Source organism: Rattus rattus, chromosome 6 (assembly GCF_011064425.1).
Source record: "Rattus rattus isolate New Zealand chromosome 6, Rrattus_CSIRO_v1, whole genome shotgun sequence".
In the NCBI taxonomy this organism is placed as follows: domain Eukaryota; kingdom Metazoa; phylum Chordata; class Mammalia; order Rodentia; family Muridae; genus Rattus; species Rattus rattus.
In genome coordinates this window covers 4,046,416-4,065,379 of record NC_046159.1, presented here as the reverse complement: position 1 = coordinate 4,065,379, position 18,964 = coordinate 4,046,416, and the positions used below count along the sequence as shown (strand labels likewise).

At 47.8% G+C, this 18,964-nt stretch overlaps 1 protein-coding gene across 1 annotated transcript in view; it reads left to right on the top strand.

Annotated features, from left to right (window-relative positions):
- The window catches only part of Itpr2 (inositol 1,4,5-trisphosphate receptor type 2), a 387,801-nt gene that overhangs the window by 109,432 nt on the left and 259,405 nt on the right, over nucleotides 1-18,964 (top strand). The window contains exons 12-18 of the mRNA XM_032905407.1: nucleotides 1,265-1,364; nucleotides 1,731-1,891; nucleotides 6,989-7,130; nucleotides 10,436-10,597; nucleotides 16,917-17,089; nucleotides 18,047-18,166; nucleotides 18,260-18,445. Coding sequence (XP_032761298.1) covers nucleotides 1,265-1,364; nucleotides 1,731-1,891; nucleotides 6,989-7,130; nucleotides 10,436-10,597; nucleotides 16,917-17,089; nucleotides 18,047-18,166; nucleotides 18,260-18,445 — 1,044 coding nt within the window. The remainder of the gene's footprint in view (nucleotides 1-1,264; nucleotides 1,365-1,730; nucleotides 1,892-6,988; nucleotides 7,131-10,435; nucleotides 10,598-16,916; nucleotides 17,090-18,046; nucleotides 18,167-18,259; nucleotides 18,446-18,964) is intronic.

Here is an 18,964-nt window from a genome sequence, read left to right as displayed (position 1 = left end):
CATTGCTCACATAGAGTGTGAGTCCAATCTGAGCCCCTGGTTGAAATCCGCCTGCAGTCAGCACATGGACTTGTAGGTGTGTGTTTGATAGAGACAATGAAGTAGGTAATGTTGATTCTTCTCACTGAATTAATGGTAAACAGACTATAACTCACACCCAAATAAGCTTATCTATCACAGGTATTTTCTTTAAAAAATATTTTCCTTGAGGTCAGAGAGTCCGTGGTTAAGACTGCGTATGACTAACCTCTCAGTTACAGCAGCTGAGGTCAGTTTCCAGCCCACACACAGGGTTGAGCCACTTCCGCTCCAGAGGATCTGCTGCCCTCTTCTGGCCATCATAGGCACTGCACTCAGGGATACTCATACAGTTTTCAGTGAGATTTAAGCTGGCACACTCAGTGATGGCTCCTTGATGGCGTCTTCCTATTCACGCCACCAGGCTTCATTCTTATTCATCTCCCTTCCCTGTAACCCTGACAACCGTTTTCTTCTCTAGACATGTCGTTATCTTACTTAGGAGCCGAGGTCAGTGTTTGCACATTAAACACGGAATTTAGCAATAAAACCAGAGAAATCTGGGAATCGCCACCAAGCTGGACACAGAAGGATGTGGTTTATGGCATGAGGTTTGGGTTAGAGGTCCAAGCAGCTCTCTGCTCAGCCTCGTCTTGGGAGTGTGCCTGTCCAGCTGCTCAGAACGATGAATTCACTTAGCTGCCCTGAGTTATGCCTTCAACGGCCACGGCAGCTCTGTGATTCGGGCCATACATGCATTTTAGTTAGTAGTCTGGGGACAGAATGGACTAGTGTTCGCTGACCACGCTCCACGGTGTCTGAATGTAGACCAGTGAGGTCTTAGGCTTTGCATTCTTGAAAAGGTTTCTGGCAATGTGGATGGTTTAGGAAGTGAAGGTGTTTGCTCCAAGGCAGCCTGAACCCAGGGCTGACTTCTTATTCCAGATGGATCCTGAGAAGGTTGCTACTCTAAGACACTTAGTGTCCACACCACAGATGGATCCGTTGAATACGTCAATATGTAAAGGGTTTTAATTAACAGTTATTAGTGTGTGTGTGTGTGTGTGTGTGTGTGTGTGTGTGTGTGTGTGTAGGTCAGAGCACAGTGTTGTGCAGTTGGTCCTTGCCGTCTATCTTCTTGTGTGTTCTGGAGAGTGGACTCCGGTCCCCATGATTGGGTGGCAAGCACCTCTGCCCTCTGAGACATCTCGCCAGACCTCCATGTTTCTAAATCATTTGCTCTTAGGAACTCCTACGTGCGGTTGAGGCACCTGTGTACCAACACGTGGGTAACAAGCACCAGCATCCCCATAGACACGGAGGAAGAGAGGCCTGTCATGCTGAAAGTAAGTGTGGCTGAGGATTCGGGGGACTGGGGAGGCTCAAAGTTCATCAGGTCTCTGATAGGGGGAGTGCGGGGGGGGGCAGGGCTGTGGGTCAGGAGGTAGGGATGCAGATGTCAGAAAAACGCAAGAGGGTTCCAGCGCATTCTCTACTTGGAAGTATTGGAGGCGGAGGGAGGGTGTATGAAAGAGACGCTCTCCCAGTGCAGGGAATGGGCGTGGCGGGCCGTCTTTTCCCTGAAGCCTTCCTTGAGAACGCTGCGTTCAGGAGTTAGCGTTTCTCTGTCTCGTCCATCCCCGCCCAATGCGTCTTGGGACTGAGGAGCGTGGTCTCCAGACCACGTGGTTTCACGGAAACACACCTTACAGATTGGGACCTGCCAGACCAAGGAAGACAAAGAAGCCTTTGCCATCGTGTGCGTCCCGCTGTCTGAGGTCCGAGACCTGGACTTTGCCAACGATGCCAACAAAGTGTTGGCCACCACGGTGAAGAAGCTGGAGAACGGCAGCATCACCCAGAACGAGAGGAGGTGAGAGTCTTTCAAACCTGGCTTTGAGCCATTAAGAGTCAACTGTTGACCTGAGTTTGGGGGTGGGTGGAGGAAGGTCTCAGCACTCAGGAGGTGGAAGCTGGAGGATCAGGAGTTCAAGGTTATCCTCTGCTACATAACAAGCTCAAGACTAGCCTGGGCTACGTGAGACCTTGTTCCTCAAAACTAATTAAAAAAATCACTTAAAGCCCCAAACAAACACCACCAACACACAATACACACGCGCGCGCGCGCGCACACACACACACACACACACACACACACACACACACACACACACACACATGGTCAATTAATTCGTACAATAAACCAGATGACTCTAAAAGGACATTTAGAATATTCTTCAGTGTAGCAGCCTCACATCTGATAATGCTCAGCAGTGAAGAATGCTTTCCAGCACAGACACCTGATGGTTCACAATGACCTGTAACTCTAAGTCTGAGGGACCTGGCGCCCTCCTCTGGCCATCGCAGGTACTACACTCACATGCACATGCACATAGACAGAGACACACACACTTATAAATAAAAATAAAAATGTCTGATGGTGTACTTACTTTTTCCATTTTATCTTGGCTTGGAGATGGATGGTTTCAGTTTCTCTCTGCTCTTACTTTGAAAGCTTTTAGAGATCACATGACAATACTTGAATTTATGTTTAGATTTTGAGTCTTGCGTTTTCTGGTCATATTTTCATATACTCTCTGCCTGTGCCACTCACCGGGAGAAACTGGGTCCTTAACGTCTAGCTTACTTATTTTTAAAGGTGTAAGAAAAAGAAGGCTAATGGCTGCTAGAAATCAGTATGTCTCCACTTTGTATCAGCTATGTTAGGTACAGTAATTCTGAAAACCCAAGCCTGGATGTGGTCCTTCAATAGCTATTCCTGTTTCTCCCAAAGGAAATGGAGGTTAAACTCTACCTGGGTAAAATTACATAAACAGCGGGTGGGGGATCCAGTCACATGACTGACGGTTGGTGCTTCTCATGGCCTCGGGTTATAAACTCCTCTCTCTTCTTCTCTGTGATCTGTTGCTGCAGACTTTGAATCTTAACAGTGAGGAGATATTTGCTGAGTCTCTGGCCATGCACACCAGAGCTCTCACCTACAGCCATTGAGATGACAAGCCCCTTTCTAAATAGCCCAGCCAGGAATGGTAAAGTCAGAGAAAAATATGCTGTGGCTCACTGGTTCAATCCTCAGTTGCACATTCTTGAGCATTTGTCCAAAAGAAGCCCAGAACACAAGGGCAAAAATGTCCAGGCTTGTCCTAAACAACCCCAAACTGAAGGCCATCTCTGTTTGTCATCGTTGAAGAATCAAATTGTACTGTGTTCATACAGTGGAGTACCATACAGCCAGGAGCACGGATGAACTATACATATGAATGATGGCATGGGTGAACCTAACAAGCTCTGGATTGGGCAGAGAGGAAGCAGGATGGATATGTCCGCCATAACATTCTGAGTGTTCTGTCACTAAATGCATAAATTCTAGATACATTATAGCATATGCCTTAGATACAATATACCTCTTACTTAAACATTGTTGCTATGCTGACAAGCAGTCAAATGGGTATCAGCTTTCTGTCTGTTCTTACCATCATTGTGAGAACTTGCATTTGACACATGTCCTTCCCACCCTGTGCTGGCCAGTAAACCAAGACCAGAAGCAGAAACTGGCCACTCTCATAGCTACAGATGATTGAAGGCCAGAGCCAGCTCACAGCAGAAATGGATCTCAGTGTGCAGATAGGAATGTTTCCTCTTGATTAATTGTCTCCCACATTCACAGGAAGTTACCACACTTCCCTGAGTCTTTTGGTAAACATGAAGTACCTACTGAGTGAAGATTCCCATTCATGGTGTTAGGTCCTTCTGATCACCTCCTCCCATAGGCCATTTTTCTCCAGCTCCTGTCAGGGGGAACCCATCTTCTCCAGATCTGCCTCAGGAGGACTGTGGACAAGAGTGACCTTAGGCCACATATTTTTACTTCCCTGCCTGTCCCTCTGCTACTTCAGTGAGAAACAACAATGAGGCTGAGCGCCTGAGAACAGGGAGATTGCATTTTCTGATGATGTTACCCCTCATCCTGATGCAGTCCACGCTGCCTGTCAGAGCAGTGAACAGGAGCTTAGTCCCTCAACTTAAGAATTCAATAGAAAATTCATTCTGAGAATAACTGACAACCCTGATGTTTCCCCCTGTGGGGAGTGCGGTTAGCATTAGCTATTCTTTTTATTCGAAACCAAGGTCAAAGGGAGGATTTGAGAACACTGCAGGCCTGCCTCCGAGTGCCCATGTGGTGGGATCTCTCTCCTCTCCTCCCTGTGATTTCCTTTAGTCACTCCAGGAAGCGACTCCGTGGGTGCAGCTCCTGTGTCAGGCTTCATCTTCCTCAGCCTTAGATATTTTCATTTGAATTTTTTGGTTGTATACTACATGACTACACCAAGAAAATAGAGGATTGGGAGTGCGTCACGGGGAGAGAGGGGGCGTGAGGTGTCAACTGCTGTGTGGAGCTTGAGAAGGTGCCACTTCTTATAGTCTCCGAGGGACCTGCTTTGTCCACCGAGAGTCCTCTGTGACAGCTCCTCAGAGGTGCAGCTAATTCAGTGAGACTGAGTGCTTGCTTGATATGTGCTGGGTACCGGCCAGGCCGTGTGTGCTCTGGGGTGCAGCAAAGATAAAGGCTGTCATGCCTACCTCTTCATGCAGCTAGGACCACTTCCTCATGCCACTAGGGATGTCGCAGAATGTCTATCCCGTCAGCCTGAGATCATGCTAGACTCACTTCCAAATCCAGCACCTTATGAAGAGCACCATGTCTTTATGCAATGACCAGGGCTGAGTGGTTATTCTTATAAACATGTCATGTAAACTATGTCACGTCCCTCCCTCCTCCTCCCTCTCCCTCCTTCCTCCTCCCTTCCCCATCCTTCTCCTTTCCCTCCCTCCTCCTCCCTCTCCTCCCCCTCTCCCTTTCCCTCCCTCCCCCCTCCCTCTCCCTCCTTCCTCTCTCCCTCCCCTCTTCCCTCCTTCTCCCTTCCCATCCCTCCTCCCTCCCTCCCTCCCTCCCACCCCCTCCCTTCCCCCTCCCTTCTTGGTCCCCCTCTCCTCTTCTCTTCTTTGTCTTCCTCCCCTTCCCTCCCATAGCCCAGGGAGTCCTTGAACTCTGTGTAGCCAATTATGACCCTGACCTCTTTAACATTTTTTCTCTTTCTAATCTGCTTTTTAAAATCTCTGTTTGCTGTTATCTGTATTCCTTTGGTGCTGCCTTATAATTGCATGTAGGTGATTTTCTATATACTTTCATTACTCAGATTTCTGGTTCTTCGCCTCACCCATGCGCCCTTCATTCACATCTACCGTTTTAAATTATGTTCTCTTGCTATAATTGCTTTCTCTGCTGCGGACTGACAACACACTCATTTAGATGTCACGTAGAATGGCTTTGTTACTTGGGTTGTATTAGCGATGAATCAGCCTTCTGATTTTCTGCATGTTTCTGTGTTTCGTGATTTAATTACACAGGCTTCTCTTAGGTGGAATTTTATTGCCTTTTCTTTCGGTGCTCATTCATTTTATATCTCCTGTGGCATAGCCTCCACCTGACCCCTTTCTACCAGTCCAACCATGTTGAGTCTCCTCTGGTAAGGGGAGACATGTGAGTCATGTGATCACAGGCAGGGAGGTCCCCTCTGTGCTTCCTGTCCCTTCAGTGCCTGCCTAGCTGCAGCCTGCACAGGGCTGTGAATTTCTGAGGCTCTGCAAGGGGGCCTCTGTCTGTCTTCACAGTTTTGTTTTTCAGAGAGACAGGGTTTCTCCATGTAGCCCCTGGTGTCCTGGAACTCCCTCTTGCTCTGTAGGCCAGGCTGAGAACTCAGATCTCTGCCTGCCTCTGCCTCCTGAGTGCTGGGATTGAAGGTGTGTATCATTTGCTGCTCCCGGCTCTTGTACTTTGTTCTTGACCCATGTGGCCTTTTTTATTTTCAGGTGTCTGTCTTTTAAAATACATAATATATATTTTAACTATGCTAAATCTGTCAGGAATTCTGTTGCATAGCTTTTCTTAGGAGTATGTAAACAGACAGTTACTCATCTCTGATAGGGAGCCGATATCAGACCAAAAATAACGATTCCAGCCAAGTCTCACTTACCATATATACACTATACACGTATATTTTATATATTATATATATATAAAATACATGCATTGGGGTTGGGGATTTAGCTCAGTGGTAGAGCGTTTGCCTAGCAAGTGCAAGGCCCTGGGTTCGGTCCTTAGCTCTGGAAAAAAAAAAACCCAAAAAAACAAAAAAACAAAAAAACCACATGCATCATTATGTGTAATATATATATTTTATATATATATATAAATATATCATTTATAAATACAAAACATTACTATTTATGCATAAATGTGATTTATATTGTATATAATGTTCTTCTCATTGCCCCCTTAACTATTACCTATTTTAAGAATAATCAAGGGGGCTGGAGAGATGGCTCAGTGGTTAAGGGCACCGACTGCTCTTCCAGAGGTCCTGAGTTCAATTCCCAGCAACCACATGGTGGCTCACAACCATCTGTAATGGGATCTGATGCCCTTTTCTGGTGTGTCTGAAGACAGTGTACTAATATAAATAAAATAAATCTAAAAAAAAAGTAATCAAGAGTCATGACAAAGCTGAGCCTTTTGTTTTTCGTCTAAACCCCCAACTCCAGTTACGGAGTCAGCAAGAGACAGGATTTATGTTTAAGCTGAATGAGCATTGAGCAGAGAGAACCCACTTGGCTTCAGGCTCACTCCTGCCTGCTGACGTCACCTGATGTCCAGGCCGCCCAGGATTTCATTTAGTAACTGTTTGCAAATAAGTGATGGAGTTGGAGTTGGACTCGAGGGTGGGGGGAAATATTGTGAAAGGTCAGGTGAGTAGCAGTGGCATTCGACATCATAGTTTGTTGATGAACTATGTGTAAAAAGAGTTTAGCTTTCTTAGCATTTTAGTTTTTAGACTTAATCTTTAGTTGTCTAAAATTGTCACGATCTTTTCCTGTGTGCGTGTGATAGGTTTGTAACTAAGTTGTTGGAAGACCTCATTTTCTTTGTGGCTGACGTGACCAACAATGGACAGGACGTTCTGGATGTGGTTATCACCAAGCCCAACCGGGAACGGCAAAAACTAATGAGGGAACAGAATATTCTGGCACAGGTGAGTTGCTGAAGGAGCCCAATTGTTGCATTTTATGTTGTGAGTTACGGTATCAGGGAAATCTTTGTATCGGTTAGTTACACCTTGCTGCGTAACAAATGACACCTACAGGCTTCTTTTGGCCCCTGTGAGTTTCAAGTGTGACAGCTGCTTCTGTGGGGGTGGCACTTGCTCAGGGGAGTTCTCAGAGGGACTGCCAAGGCATTAAGTGGCCCGACTGTCTTCTCAAGGGTGGACTGAGAGGAGATCTGCTTCCCAGATGGTTCATACAGTTTAGTACAAGTCTGCCTCCAGACAAGGCTCTGTCTCCCTGTGAAGGTCGGTGTTAGCTGTATGAAGCTCCACAGACACGGGGGAGATGGGCTGCTGTACCTGCCTTCAGGCTAACTGATGTTGGAAGACTCATTTTAACTCTAGGCCACCCCCCCACACCCCCAGGGTGAGATCTGAGGCTGTAAAGTGGGGAAAGATCTGAGCGCAGCCTCACTGTTCTGACCTGGACTGTACACACAGTGCAAGCAGCTTCCTCAAGCTCCTTCCGTGCCCTTCTTCACTGTGAGGGGCTTTGGTCTCCAGAGGAAGATGGTTACCCTTAAAAGTGCGGGATCCAGAGAAGAAGGAGAGACCCAGACTCGGCTATGGAGTTTCTAAGACATTATCTCAGATGCCACCACATCCGTCAGTTCTGGGTGATTGGCTAAAAGCAGTTTTACAGTTGCTGTCAGAGAGAATTCCACAGGGACATGGATGGAGGACCCGACTGAGATAGGGACCATTCGTGGCCAGCTTAGAGGCATCCACCACATATCCCCAAATGCCCGGTGTGGTCAGAATATCTCCAGAAACTGCCTAGGAAGAACTTGTGACTAGAATTTCCGGGTGACTTTGGAAAACCATTGTACTGGCTGGTTTTCTGTGTCAACTTGACGCAAGCTGGGGGTTATCACCGAGAAAGGAGCCTCCCTTGAGGAAATGCCTTCATGAGACCCAGCTGTAAGGCATTTTCTTAATGACTGATCAAGGGTGATCTGATTACCCAAGGCCCCCTGTGGGTGGTGCCATCCCTGGGCTGGTGGTCCTGGGTTCTATAAGAAAGCAAGCTGAGCAAGCCAGGGGAAGCAAGCCAGTAAGAAACATCCCTCCATGACCTCTGTATCAGCTCCTGCTTCCTGCCCTGTATGAGTTCCAGTCCTGATTTCCTTTGGTGATGAACAGCGATGTGGAAGTGTAAGCTGAATAAACCCTTTCCTCCCCAGCTTGCTTCTTGGTCATGATGTTTGTGCAGGAATAGAAACTCTGATTGTGACACGGCTGCTTCCGTCTGCTGTAGGAAGGTGTGGGAGTCTGGCCCAGCATCTCGATTGCATACATACGAGTAAATTAATTCACCTCCTAGTAACCTGCACATGGACATTCTTGCAGTTACACGTTTTTATTGTTTCATTAATGTATTAAATTATATTTAATATATACATATAATAAATAATAATTAAAATAATTAGTTTTTGTATTAACCACATATGGCCTCAAGGAAAAGCCTTAAAAACATACAGGTCATAGCACTAATTAATTAATGTTAATTAACATTCCATGCTGAGTTGGGAAGGGAAATCTGAAGACGCAGTGTGATTGAGATCCACAGAACGTCTGAAAACAGTGTTCTTAGCAAATAAGGGAAATCTCACAGGTCTCAGGGACCAGATCTTTCCCACAGGAGGAAATTGCTTTCAGAAAGCGTTTGATTCCAGGACTTTTAGGACCTTGAGTGAATTTTGAATGTATTAACTGCTGTGTCCAACTTTTTATTTCATAATATAAATACAGAGTAACTCAAGGTCTAGGGAACATAAAATTCTTCTTTTCAATAATAATTTTATTTTTTCGAGAACGTCATACATAAATGCTGACTTCACTTATCTCTGCCATGCCCCTCTTCTTCCAAGTTCTCCCTCCTCCAAGTTCCCGACTCCCCCATATATTACTATATGTATAGACATTTATGTGTAAACATGACCTGCTGGGTTTACTCGGTGCTGCTCATTTGTGTCCAACATTGACCCCTTGGTACAGGACAGCCTGTGTGGGACTCATCTCTGGAGCAGGTTCTCACCACCTCTAGCTCTTCACTTGATGGTGGGGTCATGTGGAATCTCCCTTATCCAAGTTTACATGTCAACTGTCACTGTCCTTACCCTGGTCTCGTTCAGGCAACCGTGTGGCTTAGAGTTCATAGGTCACACATAAAAGGCACAATCTCATGTCCTCGTTTTCTGGTCTTCTGTGATTTTCTGAGCCTTAGGTGTAGGGGACGTGTGCAGTTGTATTAATCAGACTTAGGCACCCTGGGGCCACGTAGTCTCTGTATTTTGACCAGTTGTGGATCCCCGAAATAATCTTCACCTGTTGCAAAAAAAATTTTTTTTGAGAACATATACGTCTCAAGGAAACATAGGCATATTTTTCGAACTCCAGGGGACAATGCCTTTTCATTTTGAATTCTTGTGTTGGGGCTTCTGGCCTCGATCCCATGATCCTTCTGGAGAACGTTCTCAGCCTTCCCGCTTCTCTCTAGAAGGCCCTCCAGCAGCCCGAGTCTCGTCCTCATACTCACCCAGTGCTCCCTGGTCTAGCAAGACTTTGGCTCCCTGTAGGAGATGGGATGTGCAGGGGGCGTCTCCAGAATCACTCCTGTGGCTCCTTGATTCGTTCATTCCTGTGGCCACTTACCTGCCTACTGTGAACAGTGAAGGGACTCCGAGAATCTCATGTATTTAGGATCATACGTATTTGGAGAGTTATCTCCTTTCTCCTAGAACAAGGCGAGAGTGACATTTGGAAGCCATTTTCTGATGTAAATTTCAGGGAAAGTAAATGTACAGGCCCTTTATATTGTTTTAATTTGAGGAAGTTGCTGAAAGATAACAGAATAATAAAAACATATGAAAACATACTTTAATTCACCTGACTCTTTCTGCGCAGTTTCCTACAAACGCCAAAGCACTTACATCTTAATAAAAATACAATTTCTAAGTGAAATCGATCATGCTATGACGTAGTGGATTTGTGGCTGACCTTGGGTCCTGTAAGCATTGGACTTTTGGTTTGTCCGCGTTCGTTGTCCAGGGATAACGACCACTAAGTCCCCCTCTACCCCTGACTAAGTAGGGAGTGGGGGGCCTGTGCATTAATCCCAGTCACATATTTCTACAGTGTTTTTAAGTCCGTGTTATCTGTTAAAAATGAAATCAGGGCGCAGAGAATACCCGTGTGTCCATCAACCCAGGAGGCTCTGTTTATTCCTCTAGGTGTTTGGGATCCTTAAAGCCCCTTTCAAGGAGAAGGCTGGGGAAGGCTCGATGCTGAGGCTGGAGGACCTGGGCGACCAGCGCTATGCCCCGTACAAGTACGTGCTGCGTCTCTGCTACCGTGTGCTGCGGCATTCGCAGCAGGACTACAGGAAGAACCAGGTGGGTCCCGAGTCTCAGCGTGGGCTTCGGTGGCTGTTAATGTAGACCGGAGGACGTGGAACCTGGCTTTGCAAGGACGGGCTTTATGTGGGTAGCCCACAGAACCATCTGTAGGGACTGTGGCGATAAACAAGTATTCTTCTTAGGAGTTAGACACGAAGGTGGGATGCCTCGATGGTCCCAGAACCTGCAGAGCAGGGCACCTTGACTCATTCTTGGCGTGAGGGGCTTGGGAGATGCAGGATTTCTATGCTCAGGGGCTGCGGAGCCCTAGCGTGTGGTAGAGAGTGGGAATCAGCTGAGTGGCTGTGTGGGAGCAGGAGGGTTTTTGTTTGTTTGTTTGGTCTGTTTTTTTGTTTTTCTCGGAAGACAGAATAATTGGATTGATTACTTTTCTTGTCATTGTGACCAAATTTCTGATATGAAGAAACTCAAGGGAGGGAGGGCTTATTTGGGCCACCGTTTGAAGTCTCTCCTGGCAGGGAAGGCACAGGGTGACTCCTCACTCTTTGCAGAACAGGAAGCAAAGAACAGACAGGAAGTTGGGTTATAAAACCACAACGCCCACCCCGGTGACCCACTTCCTCCAGAGAGGCTCTACCTGGAGGTTCTGCAACCTTCTATAGTCTGCCCCCTGCTGGGGACCAAGTGTTCCAACCCGTGTGCCTTTGGGGGACATTTCATATTCAAACTGTAACAGGGTAGGGAGAAAGAATGATGGTGTTGGAAAGGCGGCCATGGTCCTGGTGCAGTCTGAGCTGTGGAAGACAAGGGTGACTTGCGTGGGTCTAGGGTTGTAGCCAAAAGCGGTGTTCTGGTAGTGAAACCTCACTTCAGGACTCACTTTGTCTTAAAAATATCTACTAGAGCCTGGAGAGATGGGTCAGTGGATGAGAGCGTTAACTTCTCTTCTAGAGGACCTGGGTTCGATTCTCAGCTCTCACATGGTAGTTCATGGCTTCCTATAACTCCTGTCCCAGGCTATCCAATGTCTCCCTTTGGACTCTATTGGCACTGTAGGTAAACACACACGCACGCACTCACACACTCGCGCACACGCGCAGGCAGGCAGGCAGGCGGCGAAACACTCCTACACACCAAATACAGATACTCTTTAAAAGTCTGTAATATTTTGCACTGGGTTCAATAAGGCAGGTGTCTGACATAAAGCTATTTACATTATTGATCACCTGACAGTTTATTCTTCATGTATTTCTTACGTAGTAGAAGGGTCAGTGTATCACTGGTGTGTTACAGAGTTTAGGTCATGAGAGGCTATAGCCTGAGAGAGGTCTCCATAGCAGAGCTCAGGGTGACAGATTGGAGGTAGGGGGATGGTGGTGGGTGGGATGGAGGAGAGTTAGGGGGATGGTGGCAGGTGGAGGGGTGGTGGGGATGGAGGAGAGTTAGGGGGATGGTGGAAGGTGGAGGGGTGGTGTGTGGGTGGTGTGGGGGTGTTGAGGCAAGCTAGCAGCACTCAGCTTGCATTCCTCTCATGACCGGTTTAAGCAGCTTTCACCAATCTGCTCAGTTTAAACAGTTAAGGTCTAGAGTGGAGACAGAGAAGCTTGTCATACACTCAGACTCACCGTGGTTTTGTTTGTTTTCTTTCTCCATTGTTTGCTGTGGTATTGGGGGGTCACACTTGGCAGCAGGCAGGCACCTTGACTCTCCTACACCCTCAGCTGCCGGCTGCAGTTTTAAGAACGGATCCAGGGTGCACACCCATGAGTCAGCTCTGAGAGCCTGAAAGCAATTTGGCAAGAAAACATTTCCTTTTTCCTTTAGGAGGAATGTGTTAAAATATGTTGGCCTTGGAAATCAGCTTCGAGATTAAGGAGGCACCAAAAAGAATATGTAGAACAGGTTAGCCAGGCAATAAGTAGTCCATCAAGAAACAGGAGCAAGGGGGCAGTGTAAACAGGCGCTAAACATAGCCTGAATTTCGATACTTGACATCCAATCCACAGTGTGATAGGCATCTCTCACACCATCCTGGTGCTGAACCTGGTTTTTTGGTTGAAATGCTGCCACCGGTGTCGTAATCCGGCTTCACTACATTCTTGTAGGACATCGGTGTAGAAAGTGACTTGTCTGCACGGGAAGGGATATGGATCCAGAACACTGAGGTGGACCTCCCCGATGTTCAGGGATGTAGCATTAGAGGCGTCCAGCACAGCACCTGACTGGCTGAGCGCAGGGGTGCGTGTGCAGAGGCAGCCCCTCCCCCCTTCCTTCGTGGGTCCCCTGAACTAGTAGTTACTTCTCTTAAAGCCTGCCAAGGAGCCATTGCAGAAGTTGTTTGTCTGGTTCAGTTTGAGGGCCCAGCGCATCGTGACGAGGAAGGCCTGGCAGTGGGTGGCTTTGTGGGGGTGACAGCATAAGACGGTGGGTTGTTACGTCTGGCACCCGGTGTTCAGAAACATGATGGGAGCCTGTCCTGAAAACCCCCATCTCCTGGCGAGCAAACGCACAGGAACCTGTGCACATACATGTGTGCACGCAATCACCTGCCTGGGTAGGTTGACACGCTCTCTAGATTTCCTTGAAGTGTGTCGCTGTGGGTGATTACTCCATTCTGTCCCTTCTGTACTCCCCCCCCCTCCCTCCCTCCCCCTCCCTCCCCTTTCCCTTCCTCCTCCTTTTTACCTTCCCTGTCCTCCTCTCTTCCCTCCTTCCTCCTCCTTCCCCTCCTTCCCTTTTCCCTTCCCTTCCCCTCCCTTCCTCCCTCCCCCCCTCTTCCCCTCCCTTCCCTTTTCCCCTCCCTCTCCCCCTCCCTTCCTCCTCCTTTCCCCCCTTCCCCTTCCTTCCCCTTCCCTCTCTTCCCTTCCCCCCCTTCCTCCCCTCCCCCCCCTTCCTTCCCTTCCTTCCCCTCCTGTCCTTCTCCCTCCCCTCCCTTCCTCCCTTCCCCTCCTTCCTGTCCTCTCCCCCTCCCTCCCTCCCCTTCCTTCCCTTCCTTCCCTCCTCCCCCTCTCCCTCCCCTCCTTCCTCTAGAGTTCTGAGCAAGGGTGAAGGCTCCTGGGCGCTCAGGTCCCATGCCCATCACCTCTTCCTGCAGAATCTCACTGGGAACTGCACTCTTTCCTCTATTCTGTTGAACTAAGTATGCTGGCATTTTCTCAGCCCCACATGGTGTCTCTGTCATCCCAAAGGCTCAGGGAATATGTCAGAAGAGGTGGCAGGAGGACTGTGAGAGCTGGGGGCTGGGAAGGAGCCCCGTCTTCTGGGTATGACACGGTGTTGCATTCATAAACAGACAGCAGATGTGGCTACCCGCATAAAACCTGCACACAGAAAGACAGGACTAACTGGGTGGGGGGAGTGGGGTCTGAAAGGAGTAAGAGTCACAAAGAAAGGGTAATGGAAGGCAGATATGGCCACAGTATACTGTCCGTGTGTGCAGAACTGTCAAAAGTAAAAACCAAGACTGCTCTGCATTCAGCAAGAAGCAGTGTGAAGACAATCTTCTCTCTCAGCTTGAGCTGGGTGGAATACAAGGATACTCACTTCTGGGCAGATATGAGAGGGTGTTTCTGGGTCTTACCTGAAAATGGAAGACCTTGGTGTGGGCAGTACTGTGTCATGGGGTGGGCCCAGTACTAAATAAAAGGAGAAGCCAAGCTGAGCCCTAACCCCTTACTGAGTGCAGTGTGACCGGCCTCCGTCTTCTGCCCTAGCCTCCTACCCCAGTGAACTGTAGCCCCTGATCCTGAGCCGCAGTCAGCCCCTCCCCTAAGGCACTCTACTGGGTTGTTCATCTCTCTAGGACAGCGGTTCTCAATCTTCCCAATGCTGTGACCCAGGAATACAGTTCCTATGCTGTGGTGACTCCATAAAATTAACATCCATTGCTAGTTCTAACTGTAAGTTTGCTGCTGTTATGAGTGGTGAGGTACACATCTGTGTTTTCTGATGGGCTTGGGCGATGCCAGTGAAAGGGTCGCTTGAGCCCCAAAGGGGTCGTGACCTACAGGTTGAGAAGGGCTAATCCAGGGTAACTACTCTGAGCAGCATTCTGGTGCTTTATAGAGCAAGGTTTAAAAATGCAGGCTGAAGGCTTTGTACTTTATCACCTTTCCCCTTATATTCTAATAAAGAGTCCATGTGTGATTTAGTGCCAACCTGAGCCTTTAATGTTGTGTCTGGGTTTATTATTATTTAGAGAACTCAATAGCACCTCTAATTTCATTTAATTATTTATCTACATCTTGGAAGTTGGCCTCATCTTGGAAGTGTGACTCTGGTGGCCATAAAAGTGTGTAAATCAATATGTAGCTTTAAAGTGATACACTGCAGGAGAGCTTCACTTTAGTTAATTGGCTGCTCAACACAAGCCATCACTCGGAAGGCCACAAAGTGCTGCCTAGGTATAATTAGATTTGTGTAACCAGCATCGATTTCAAGGACTAGATGTGTTCTGGCAAATTTTCCTAAGGCAAAAACCACTTTCTGAATCAGTAAATTATCTCATCAGAGAAGCAGGTGCATTCCCAAGGAGAAACCCCCAGAAGTGGAGAGCCTTGTCATTGGGGAGGGTGCATTCCTTAGCTCTAAGGTTATATGGATATGTGGCTGGCACAGAGTATGAAGACAAGTGATCATGGTTTGGGACATAGCAGAGTGAGTGTGAGGGACAAGGAACAGGGCTGGAGAGATGGCTCAGTGGTTAGGAGCACTGGCTGCTTCAGGTCCCAGCACCCACATGGGGGGCTTGCAACCATCTGTAATTCCAGTTCCAGGACATCTGACACCCTCTTCTGGAATCTGTGGGTACTGCATGCATGTGGTACAGAGACATACATGCAGGTACACACACACACACACACATACACACACACACACACACACACACGTACTTATACACATACACTCACACACACAAATACACATGCACACACACATGCACACAAACGCACATGCACACATATACACATGCACAAACACACATGTACATACACACATGCACATACATATACACATGCACACACATATACACATGCACACACATATACACATGCACATGCACATTACATACACACACACACACACACACACACACACACACACCATTAAAGAAAAATAAGGAGCAACATTCTCTCTCTCACTGCTAGGATAACATTTTGACCTTTGCCATAGCTCACAAGGATGCTCACTCCCCCCCTTTTTTTAAATAAGAAATTATCATCTAACCAAGCTGACTCTCTCTTTTATACAATTAAAATGTATTTAGTTTATGTATATGGGTGTTTTGCCTGCCTGCATGCGTACCCTGTGTGCCTGGTGCCCTCCGAGTTTCCACCACCTCAGGTGACACTGCATTGCAGTCTCTCTCCCAGCGCTCCCATGGTCGCTGGCCTTACATCCTTTCCTGACCTTGCCCCCACGTCAGTTCTTTCAGCCTCTCTCATCTGCAGTTGTCTCCAAGCTGGCCTCATTTCACTCATCCGACTGTAAGAGGGTTGCTTGGTTGCTCTCGGCTGTCCTTGTCTCTGCAGTGTGATCTCCAGAGAGGACCTCTCTCTCACGTGCAGCCACACATGGCCTCCCACACAGTGCCCTGAACTCTTGAAGCTGTGGTGAGATAGTTACTGTCACTGGATCTAATTAATAACTTGGGCTATTATACGACCCAGTTTGATTGCTCTTTACTGATAAGCGTGCTAAGTTTTCAATATTATTTATCAGGGAAGATCTTGTCATTCCAGTACTGGTCTGAGAAAAACAAAAACAACTCAAGTCCATGTAGGACCTTCAAATGGGGAAACAGATCTCAAGCCCTACGAGCGAAGCATCAGGCAGTCAATGTGCTCTTTAAAACAATTATTATTATATTACCCAAAGTTGATAGTTAGGACTTCTGGTGAGAGTCAGAGGGCCTCATGCAGGCTGGGGAAATTCTGTTACCATGGCATAAAAACTTAATTTGGATTTGTTTTTGTCTGTTACAAGAGTGCCAGTACCCATTTTAAAGACGATGATCAGTGACACAGCTTCTAATTAGTTAATTAGTTATCAAGGTATTTGTGGTACCGAAGAGGGAACCTTGAGCCTTGCTCCAACCTTAGTCTGCTGTTCCAGTTTAAATTTTGTGACTGCAGATAGCTTTTTCTTTGGTCAAGAAATCTTCTTTATTGAAGATTATTTACTTTTTTTTTTCTGACAATTTTCACTGGGTTTTTCTAGTGGCTCAGCTGATCTGAGCTGCTGACCCTCAGGGAGGCTGCCACTTCAGGCAGTCTGACATTCTCTCTCTCTCTCTCTCTCTCTCTCTCTCTCTCTCTCTCTCTCTCTCTCTCTCTCTCTCTCTCTCTCTCTCCAGGAGTACATTGCTAAGAACTTCTGCGTCATGCAGTCTCAGATCGGCTATGATATTTTGGCAGAAGATACCATCACAGCCTTGCTACACAACAACCGCAAACTCCTGGAGAAACACATCACGGCCAAAGAAATCGAGACCTTCGTCAGCCTGCTCAGGAGGAACCGGGAGCCCAGGTCTGCTCTGGTGGGGATGGAGGGGCCACGCCAAAACTCTGCTCTGGCGAGGTTGCACTGGAGCAGGGGGTTGCACATTGTCCTTTGGCTTCCTGTTGCCTCAGAATGGGAGCAGTGAGCACAGAGCAGCCAAGGACACCCCCAGTGTTTGCTCCCCTAAGTCCTGTAACGGCAGATGCCGGACGGTGGGCAGGGTCTTCCGGAAGTGTGTGCCCCAACCCTGTTATGCGCTCACACTGTCTTGTTCTTTGTTGATGTATGATTTCGGAGACACTCACTTGAGGGAAGATAAGTGATTTTCTAAACATGAGTCACTGTTCGAATGGATGGACATCACCTAATAAACAGAGGCAGACAACCATTCTAGACAAGGCTAATGTGTAATGAGAAGAATCGTCAGATTTGCGTTTAATGAAGCAGTAGATGAACGGCACGCAGGGAGATACCGCACCGAAACAATGTTAAAACCACATCAAAATAAGCATTTCTTATTAAACTCCAAATTATACTTTTGTTGTGGGGCCTTTATTGAAATGCTTTGTCTCCGGCTGGTGAGATGATGCAGGGGAATGACGTCCGTCAGCCCGAGTTCGACCCCCCGCTCTGGCAGAAGAGCTGTGTGTAGTGGCACTTGGCTCGCATCTGGAAATTCCATCTCCTCCAGAGCGATGGGAGATGGGAGGTGGAGGCAGTACGGCCAGCCAGATCCACACAGTGCAGGAGGGTGGGGGAGCTGAGCTGACTCCTGACCGCAATGCACACCATGCCTCGCCATGCCCCAATCCAGACATGCACGTACACCTCAGCACTTAAAAAATTTTACCTTAAAAATGAGTGGATACACGCAAGATTCCGTGTTTAGTAATGAAGTTGTGAGGAATCAGTAAAAAAAAAAAGGTATTCTGTTAAAATATAGAAACCAAATGCTTGTCTTAACGTCTGCCTTTCCCTCCCTAGGTTTCTGGACTATCTGTCTGACCTCTGCGTGTCCAATAGCACAGCCATCCCTGTGACTCAGGAGCTCATCTGCAAATTCATGCTGAGCCCCGGCAATGCGGACATCCTCATTCAGACGAAGTAAGCTGCTCCCAGGAGGTGTCTGTCTGTCTGTCAGAACAGCCCTGGCTGAAGTGCCAGTCTTAATCGATTCCGTCTGTCATTGGTCTCCAGGCTGGTGTCCATGCAGGTGGAAAACCCCATGGAGAGCTCCATCCTTCCCGATGACATCGACGACGAGGAGGTTTGGCTTTACTGGATTGACAGCAACAAGGAGCCTCACGGCAAAGCCATCAGGCACCTCGCCCAGGAGGCCAGGGAAGGCACCAAGGCTGACCTAGAAGTCCTGACCTATTACAGGTATTGGGGACACTCATGCTCCCATCGTGTGATCACAGGGAGCTGGTTCGCTCCAACCCCTGAGAATTGCAGATGCAGTAGGAGGGCATTTAAAAATCGTGTCAGAGGGTGGGAGCTGAACTGGTTAAGGCCGCCTGAAGATTTCAAGATGGAAGTGAACACCTGTGCTTTCCACTGACATTTTCTGACAGGGTTGGGGCGTTTGTGCAGGAAGACATTTCTTCCTGCCCCTGATGGGACATAGGGGCAGACGAGAAGCAATAGGACCTTGGCTGTGGTCTGAGGGAGAAGAGGGACCGGGCAAGACAGATCTGGTAGCAGGAAGTGCAGTGGGTTAAGATGGGCTCCTGTGAGCATGTGCTCTTCTGAACTTGAGAGGGGCAGGTGTCTGTAGCTCTTCAAGGTCACCTGTGTTTAGGAGCAGAAGCAGTAGGGGTGGTCCTCAGGGGTCAACATGTTGGGATCGGTAACCTAATGGGGGTGGAGGGGCAGGCTGGCAAGATGGTTCAGTAGGTAGGC